Raw genomic sequence first — 9,267 nt, forward strand, 5'->3', positions numbered from 1 at the left:
ATGCTAGAAATCGTCGTGGTAAGTCCCCATATGACCAGCGCATCAGAACGGGGAGTAGTACATAGTTTCGATAAACTGCAGCAATTGGGATTGACCCGAGCAAGTAAATTATAAAATGGCTGGGTGTTAACGTGCAGATCCGGCCTCGCTGGCCTTTTCAAATTAGCTGTAAAACCGCGCCCCGCTGATGATGACAGGAGGATTAGGCAGCTTCGTTTACAGCGGAGTAGTTAGTTAGTTAATCAATATTAATCATCAATTGACGAGCAGTAGTGTCGAGCACGTGACATGGTGGCGGCCTCATCAGACAGCCTAGCATCGCGCAAGAGAGAAAGAAAAGCGACCCGGCCCAACTGCCCTCCCCGCCCACGGATTTGTTTTTCGTTTTTTTTTCTTCGTCGGAGAGAGAGGGGGAAAAAGCGACGCGTTACGCCACGTCACCCGCGCCCCAACAAACTCCGCCATTTCTTTTCTTTTGCGGAGGAAAAGAAAAGTAGCCCAGCCAAGGTCCAAGTTCCGAGTCCTCCCTCCCTCTCTCCCTCCGTCCCCGTCTTCCTCCTCCAGCGACCGCTTCTCCCCACCGGCCGCGCCGCCCCACCCACCGGACCCAACCACCGCCGCGCCCCGCTTGACGGCTCCCTCCCTCCGCCCGCTCCTCGGAGCCACAGGTACGTGCTCAGCGGCCAGCGCCGTCGTGTGCCGTCTCGCCTCGCGCGCGTGGGTGGGTGCTGCCGCGTCGGCCTCGGTTGCATCTGCGGCGCCTGCTCGGTGGCCGGACGGTGGTGTGCGCCCGTCCGCTCCCGGCTCGACCGGCGGCGCCGGCCGATTTGGCGCCGCCTTTTTGTTCTCGGTCGCGGTAGTGGGGGATTTGTCAGACTTTTCGGGAATTTTATGGGGGGTATGGGTGGGATTTACTCTAGATGCCGTCGGACTGGTTCTCCGTTTCGCGATGCGGGCTGCTTTGGTCCCGCCCTCCCGTAGATTGATTGCCGCGCGTGTGATCCTGCGGAGAGCGTGCCTCGCGCGATCTTACCGTGATCTGATGTTTCTCCCCTCTCAATTTGCTTGTCCCAGGTCGGAGGCGCTCGATTCGGCGCGCTGCCTCGCCGGAGACGCCTGCTCTGGGTCTCGGTGACAGCTCAGCTCGGCTCCCCTCCCCTACACTACCGTGGTGCGGCAACGGACCTAGGGTTTACTGTTCATCAGCAGCAGGGTGAGGTGGCAGCTCCTGCTGCCCGGGAGTCAGGGGACGAGCAAGCTTAGTTCAGCGTCGGTTCGGGGGGGATTTGGACTGATCTGGGCGGTAGCATGATCAAGCAGATCCTTGGCCGGTTCCCTAAGAAGCCGTCCAAGTCCGGGGACAAGGATCCGATCGGACGGTCAGGCGCCTCCGTGTCCAACCCTCCGAGAGGCGCGGAGAGGGCGGCATCCGGCCACACGCCAATCATCTCCAGCTCTGGGCTCAGCTACGGCAGCGGCCAGCAGCATCCGGGTAACGGAAACAACCCGAGGGTCAATAATGGCAATTCATCGGCCTTCGAGGTGCTGCCGGGCTTTAAGGACGTGCCCAACGCCGAGAAGAATAACCTCTTCGTCAAGAAACTGAACCTGTGCTGCGTCACGTTTGACTTCAGCGACCCGACAAAGAGCATGAAGGAGAAGGAAGTAAAGCGACAAACTCTGTTGGAGCTCGTGGACTATGTTGCCTCGGCCAACCAGAAGTTTCCGGAGATAGTTATGCAGGAGACCACGAGGATGGTTTCTGTGAACCTGTTCAGGACGCTGACCACCCCTCCCAGAGAGAACAACATTTCAGCCTATGATTTGGATGAGGATGAGCCTGTGATGGATCCTGCGTGGTCGCACTTGCAGATTGTTTATGAGTTGTTCTTGAGGTTCATTCAGTCTCCGGAGACTGATGCCAAGCTGGCTAAAAGGTACATCGACCATTCGTTTGTCCTCAGGCTGCTTGATCTCTTTGACTCCGAAGACCCCAGGGAGAGAGAGTACCTCAAGATGATACTCCATCGTGTCTATGGAAAGTTCATGGTTCATCGGCCAGTTATTAGGAAAGCCATCAACAACACCTTCTACCAGTTCATCTATGAAACTGAAAAGCACAATGGAATTGCAGAGCTGTTGGAGATCTTAGGGAGCATCATCAACGGGTTTGCGTTGCCACTTAAGGAAGAACACAAATTGTTCCTTATCCGGGCCTTGATTCCACTTCACAAGCCAAAGTGCGTTGCAATGTATCATCAACAGTTGTCTTACTGCATTACCCAGTTTGTCGAAAAAGATTGCAAACTCTCAGACACAGTTATCAGGGGCCTACTGAAATATTGGCCCATCACAAACAGCACCAAAGAGGTGATGTTTTTGGGAGAGTTAGAAGAGATACTAGAAGCTACACAGCCCGCAGAGTTTCAGAAATGCATGGTTCCTCTTTTCCGCCAGATTGCACGTTGTCTGAACAGTTCTCACTTTCAGGTAATATTAACCGCACACGGTACCTTTTTTAAATTAAAAACATACATCTATCTGTGTTGCTTGATGCTTCATTTTTCATTTCCTCTGTTGTGTAATTTTCATCTGTCCTTTTGTCCCTGGATAGGTAACAAATGAATAGTGATAAAAATCTCATTTTTTATTAGATTTCTATTCAAGGCATGGTAGTGCAGATTTAGCATTTGTATTGTGTCAATTTATCCGGTGGCTGGTCTGTCTAGAATTAGTGCACACGTTACCTTATTTTGCACGGAATGTCATATTTCCAGCTCACTGCTTTGTATTCGAAACGACACTTTTGTGATAGTTTTCTCTATTCTATACCTTTCCGTTTACTCTCAGGCTTCCTTTTTTAGAGCGCCCTGTTATTTTGTGCTAACGACATGCAGTGCGGTGCTGCGCACAATCTCTGACATCACAGCTTTGCCAAAAGCTGTTTTTTATTTTATTTTGGACATAAATGCTACTCCCTCCGTCCCTTAATATAAGACGTTTTGGCAGTTTAATTTGAACTACAAAAATGTCTTATGTTAAGGGACTTAGTACATGTTTAAGTTGTTATGAAGCACTGCTGGGGTCCTAGCACTGCGACTGACAACATTAGCAGAACAAAGTGCTAAAGTCAATCTTATACGGTTAGTTTTAATAATGCTTGAGCAGTACTCTGGTTAGTGACTGCCACAGAAGCAAATTCTGTTAGCTGTTTATGGCTTTTGTCTACAATGGGCACCTGACAAGATTCTGTTTAAGGGATGTCTGTTTCGTGTGGGCTATAAGCCTATGACCTAATTCAGGGACTTCACTTGCACTTTATTCCATCAAAAGCCCTTGTGGTACATCTTGAATCTGTCAGAATTTTAAAAAGCTGATGCTTATGGTTCTTTATTCTCATTCTTCATGATTATGTGAATAGAATCTTTACTTTGTTGCTGGAGAAGGCACTCATGAATGCACATGCTAGCATGCTCGAAGTTGCAGAACCAGAGTATATCATTAACTGGTGAATTGTAGCTAATGGTGCTTATGCTACTTCCAGGTTGCTGAGAGATCGTTGTTTTTGTGGAACAATGACCATATCGAGAGTTTGATCAAACAAAACAGCAAGGTGATATTGCCCATCATATTCCCTGCACTGGAGAGAAATTCCAGCGGGCACTGGAACCCAGCTGTGCAAAGCCTCACTCTTAACGTGCGCAAATTGTTCTCTGATCATGACGCCGGACTGTACACCGAGTGTCTGCGGAAATACGAGGAAGCCAAAGCCAAAGAGAAGGAGAACAAGCTGAAGCAAGAAGCCACATGGAAACGCCTAGAAGAGATTGCGTCATCAAGAGCAACCAGCGGCGAGGCTGTGCTCGTCCATCGAACCTTACCCCGTCAATCTTCAGCTGTGTAGCTAATTATTCAAGTGGTAAAGATGTTCCCCTTTTCTTTTCTTTCTCTGTTGGGTAGTTTGTAGCTCCTGCAATTGTGTCTAATGTAAGAATTTCTTGAATCAGTAGGGGTTCCTCCAGAGATTCGTGAAACATTGTACATGATTGAATTGTATATACAAGGTATATTAGGCGGGCAAATCGACGGGAGATCTGAGAAGCCAGGTGGTGGGTTAGGCGCAGCGCGGGAGCATCATCATTTCTTGGTCCTGAGCCTCGGCGGCTTCTCTCGGCATGCTGAGATCTGCGGTTCATTGCTATATCCTTTATCCTTGTCCGAATTCGGTTACAGTCTGTTCCTCCTCCCATGGAAGGGTTTGTTGTGGAAGCAAATGGTCGGCCGTTGTGGTCGGTGGGTAGGTCTCTAGTTAGAGAGGTAGAGAGAAGTCGGTCTTCATTTCAAAACGAGTCATGGTTGTTCTTGAGTCGGCATGGTTGTAAAAAATGGAAGCAAAGTTTTCTTTTCCTGTACAATATAACCAAAAATATTTTCTCACATAACGTGTGAGGTGCATTCATTTTATTATTATTATATATGGCGTTCTGTTTCGTTGGAGGATTTCTGAATTGGCCATTTTAACCTGGAACTCTAGGATACTCTTTATTAAAATTCTCTGTTCGTCGCCGTAGCGTCAACTAGTACAATCTGTCTCACAAATCACAATGGATTCAGAACAAGGTGGTGGCCACAGTTCAACTGAATTACAACATCCACCACAAGACTGCTGCTAAAGGGTGAAGATGATCCTCACATGCCGTGGCCTTTCCTGGCGGCGGCGAGCAGGGAGGCGAAGGATGGGCGGATGAAGGCGCCCGAGGCGTCGCGGAAGAACATGCCGGCGACGACCTTGTACATGGCCTCGGTCATGTGGACGCCGTCCCAGTTGACGTAGCGGGCGGGGTGGGCGCAGGCGGCGGGGACCTCGGGCGAGCCGCAGGTGGAGAAGATCTCGAAGTTGTAGGCGCCGCCGCCGGAGCCGCAGCAGGTCTTGAAGGGCTCGGCGAAGCCGTACCTGGCGGGGCTGCGCATGACGGCGAGGTGCGCGGCGTAGTAGTCGGCGTAGGCGATGGCGGCGCCCGGGTGCGCCTGCCGGAGCCGGTGGATCCCGGCCTGGAGGTGGCGGTTGTGGTCCATGCTCTGCTTGTTGACGGAGGCGACGCAGCTGAGGTTGTCCCGGTCCTCGGGCCGCGCCAGCGTCATGGCCAGCGGCAGGCAGCCGGTGAGCGGCAGCCCCTGCACCACCACGTACTTGGCCCCCCTCTTCAGCAGCCCCTGCCATTTTGTTTCAGAGAAATCACTCCAAATTAACTAAAGAAAACAAGATCTGAGATTTAATTTTGCCGAGCGACCGACAGAAGCTTTATGTGAGCTTTATTATTATATGATCGTAAAGAAGTATTTTGGTACAAAAGTAGTATTGCACTCTCGTACGTCACTCCATGCTCTGATTCTTCTTTTTACTAGTAGTACTACAGCTCCAGTTGGTGAGTGCATGGACAAGAATGATGGAGTCCATGATTGCTGCAATCTTTAACCGGTTTCCTCATTCATCACCATGGTTCTTTTTTATGAGTAGGTAGCAGGAGAGTGGCGTTTTGCCTCCTAGGTGCATATGCACCCATTGTCGAAATCCAAATTCCGAGAAGTTAAAAAATTCGAAACAAAAATCCCGCGTGTATATCCGGACATTTTATGTGCGTTCACAAGGTTTCAGTGAAAAACGACGTTTTTTGTGGCTTGTGTAAAAAAGATAAAGAAATGCCTCGTGAATAGTTAGAATGAAGCATCAGAAATTGTCTTTTTTACACAAGCCACAAAAAACGTCGTTTTTCACCGAAACCATGTGAACGCACATAAAATGTCCGGATATACACGCGGGATTTTTGTTTCGAATTTTTCAACTTCTCGGAATTTGGATTTCGACAATGGGTGCATATGCACCTAGGAGCCAAAGGCAATTACCGAAATTGAGGCTGGTACTAGGGCTACTGTACATGCATATGCAGTGGCGGCAGGTCGAGACAGCGCAGTGAATGGCCATCAAAATTAGGTCGCGGTACCACTCACTCACTTGTCCTGCGCATCATCAAAGCGTCAACAATTATGTACTACGTACAATACTCTACTAAAACTAGTAGAGCAAGTGGTTACTACTTAGCAGTTCAATGATTTAATCGGGCATTTTCTTGTTTATTTGTAGCTAGCAGTATCAAATTCAGACCGGCAGTTCAGCTGTACATACAAACGCACGGGGGAGTTCAGCGGAATTTGCCCCCTCTCTCTTTTTTTACTCTTCTTTATTATGCAGTATAGCCTTTTCTTGCAAGGGATACATCTAGAAATACTACTAGTTAGTTGCATTGTTTTCTCCAGGGACAGAGAATGAAGACGGGATTTAAGAATGGATGAGCAGCAGTAGTAAGTGTCGGCAGGGACAGCGAAAAGGCAGCCGTGGATCTGCTCCATCTGTCCACTCTTGGGCAGTGCTCCGGAGGAACAACAGCTCACACTCACTCACTCACTAGTTTGTAACCGTGCATGGAAAGGTAGAGAAACTCTCTAGAAGTAACTACTAATGTACCCTCGGTCCTTGGACGAGGCCACAGGTCCGTCAGTGAGTCGCTAGGAATTAACCACACCGAATTTAATCAAGGTAAGTAAATGCACCCATCTGTCAAATTAATCAGACCTTCTGACATGTACTACAAGGACAGACAGACAACGGGTTGCATCCATGGCCGGCATGGGGTCTCAAGCTCACTGTGATAGCTAACCGCTTTTTGTTTTCACCAGCTACTTACTGTGCACTACTTAATTACAAATTACAGTCATGAAATTATTAGGAGATCCATCTATCTATGACATCTAGCAGTCATGACCCAATCTAGTTGCACCACTAGTTAATTTTTTGTTTCATTTTCATCGACATGCATGATTCTGTTCTGTGCTCTAGATTAATGCACACTTACACTTGTGAAGTATTGTTCGTCAGAGAGTGTGCAGAGGGAAATTAGTTAGTGTAACTAGTGTGCTAGCTAGTAACTGATTGAGGTTGAGTAGCTAGGTAGGTGTACCTCGAGGAAGGTGGTGACCCTGTCGACGGCCATGGTCCGGATGTGCTCCGGCGGGATGGAGTTGGCGGCCATGAAGCTGTAGGCGTAGTCGTTGGCGCCGATCTCGCCCACCCAGTACAGCGCCTCGCCGATCTCCTCCTGCTTGACTTGGCGCGCCTTGAGGTGCGCGTCGAACCACCCGAGCTCCGTCATGATGGACTGCGGCGTGATGTCGATGGTCAGGTTGTTCTTGGCGAAGAAGTCGTGCTCGATGGCCGTCGCGCCGGCCACCGCGAAGTTGGCGCCGTAGTACTTGCTGCCTTTGGTGGCGGTGGCGTTGGGGGAGGAGGCGAGGGAGAGGTAGGGCGGGAGGAAGGAGGGCAGGGCCAGCGCGTCGGTGGCGAGGAAGTCGACTACGAGGCGGCCGTCGGAGTAGCGGTTGGTGGAGCGGTGGAAGAAGGTGGCGCCGTAGGGCGGGTTGGAGACGTAGCCGTACGAGTAGGGCCCGGTGGTGGAGTGCGTGTTGCCCGTGTCCGTGAACGAGTCCCCGAACGCGTACACCGTTCGGAACGGCGGGGGCGGCGCCGGCGCCGGCGCCGCGGCGGCCACGGCCACCGCGGCGACGAGGAGGAGGAGGCAGAGGCGTCGGGCGGCGGTGGACGCGGCCATGGCGAGCGCGATCGAGTGAGCTCGCTTGCCACCTGCTGCGGGATGCTGCTTAGCCGCTTAAGCTTGCTGCCTCGGCGTCTGGGTGATGGTGGTTTTTATAGTTGGATCCATCCAGGCCCGCCAGGTAGCACACCGGGCCGGACTTGACCGACTTGAGGGTCAACGCTTGCCCGAGGCCCGGCCTGGCCCGTGGGATCAGACCTGGGCCTCCCGTGGCCTCATTGACCTGCAGGCGCCTGCAAGTCAAGCTGCTGTACTAGTGGTACTATGCTGCATTTCACTGGGAAATTATTAGCAGACCAATTAGGTGGTGGTTAAGGGGCCAAGCATAATGGGCCGTGTCTGAGGTAGGAGGAGATGTGGATGGATCAAACAGATTATTAGTGTGTGGGTGGGTTCAGTCATGGCTGCACCAACCCCTTGGGATTTGTTAGGTGGTCACTAGTACTGGGCGGTAGTAATACACAGACAGCAGGCAGGCGGCAGGCTAATAAGAAGAGCTGCAGGCGCCGCACTTACACCTCTGTCCATATCCTTCTAGATGATCGACTACATATACACGGTGCAATGCAATTAGTAATCATCCAGAAAAAAGTTACTCCTACACATTTGTATGTGCTTTATAGCAATAATGCTAGACCTACAAAAAATCTACAAACGGTTACTTAATTTTTCAAACTATAATTCTCTCCCCTTGAATTCAACTGGAGTGGGCCCCCTCGTTTCCTTATTACCAATCATAATCCTCCGCATCAGTTTGTCCGTAAAAAAATATAAGTAACCTTTGATCTAGAGTCGTTCGGTCTAGATTCAATTTTTTTGCCCTCTCCGATTTCTATTATTAACAAACTGTACCACCCTTTAGGTCTCCTTTGGGCTGGAGGAATTTTGTAGGAACTATATAGTAGTATAGGATTTTATATATGAAAAATTCATTCACAGTACTTTGGTAGATTCAATGAAACTAAAAATTTGTCTAGATCCAATGAAAAAAATAAATCCTATGATATGAACCAAAGGACATCTCTTTCCTATCCCTATTCATAGATTCTGAGATACATGTCATTTCATTTCCTATGACTAGTAGAGAAATGGCTAGCGCCCAATTTTCAATCAGCGCCACCACTATATTTTTCAAATAGTGATGGCGTTGGCATATTTGATACGACATCACTAAGACCATACTGGTCAATCGCGAATCTAGTAGGGGGGTTTCGATAGCCTCGAGCCCCCCCTCCAAAAAATTGCAAAACAAAATTACTAGTATTCGTAGCAATTTTTTTAAACTTATCTAGACTTCAGAATTGAGAGTTTTTGAATTTTTTACACATAGCTAAGTTTGAGACTTCCCCTTCATTTTTCTTAAAGATTCGCCACTGATAGTGGTGGCATTGAAAAATTGTTGAACGCCAAATATATGTGGGACCCACAGTTGGTACAAGGCGTCATATAGTGGTCACGTGGCATAATGGAAATGCTAACACTATTAGGGTTTCTTGTAGCGTGATATGTGTTGCCACGTCACCACTATATTATTTTGTGACATTTTTATAATATTGTAGTTATTGGAACTAAATTGAATCTTTTCATAATTTTGTGTCTT

The 9,267-nt window shown here is 49.1% G+C and overlaps 2 protein-coding genes across 3 annotated transcripts; one reads left to right on the forward strand and one right to left on the reverse strand.

Annotated features, from left to right (window-relative positions):
• The first annotated feature begins 438 nt into the window (after positions 1-438).
• LOC123114282 (serine/threonine protein phosphatase 2A 57 kDa regulatory subunit B' theta isoform) lies at positions 439-4,490 on the forward strand. 2 transcript variants are annotated; one of them, XM_044535704.1, is made up of 4 exons: positions 439-668; positions 1,075-2,490; positions 3,545-3,919; positions 4,008-4,490. In XM_044535704.1, the coding sequence occupies exons 2-3, from the start codon at positions 1,309-1,311 to the stop codon at positions 3,902-3,904; spliced, it is 1,542 nt and encodes a 513-aa protein (XP_044391639.1). In that variant the 5' UTR covers positions 439-668; positions 1,075-1,308; the 3' UTR covers positions 3,905-3,919; positions 4,008-4,490. The 2 variants fall into 2 exon arrangements, with proteins under 2 accessions (XP_044391639.1, XP_044391640.1); XM_044535705.1 differs by having other exon boundaries at positions 4,011-4,490.
• A 25-nt stretch (positions 4,491-4,515) lies between these two features.
• LOC123114283 (GDSL esterase/lipase At3g48460) lies at positions 4,516-7,739 on the reverse strand. The gene is made up of 2 exons (XM_044535706.1): positions 7,017-7,739; positions 4,516-5,214 (listed from the first exon to the last, which is right to left on the reverse strand). The coding sequence occupies exons 1-2, from the start codon at positions 7,662-7,664 to the stop codon at positions 4,690-4,692; spliced, it is 1,173 nt and encodes a 390-aa protein (XP_044391641.1). The 5' UTR covers positions 7,665-7,739; the 3' UTR covers positions 4,516-4,689.
• Between the last annotated feature and the right edge of the window lie 1,528 nt (positions 7,740-9,267).

This window comes from Triticum aestivum, chromosome 5B (genome assembly GCF_018294505.1).
Source record: "Triticum aestivum cultivar Chinese Spring chromosome 5B, IWGSC CS RefSeq v2.1, whole genome shotgun sequence".
NCBI lineage: Eukaryota > Viridiplantae > Streptophyta > Magnoliopsida > Poales > Poaceae > Triticum > Triticum aestivum.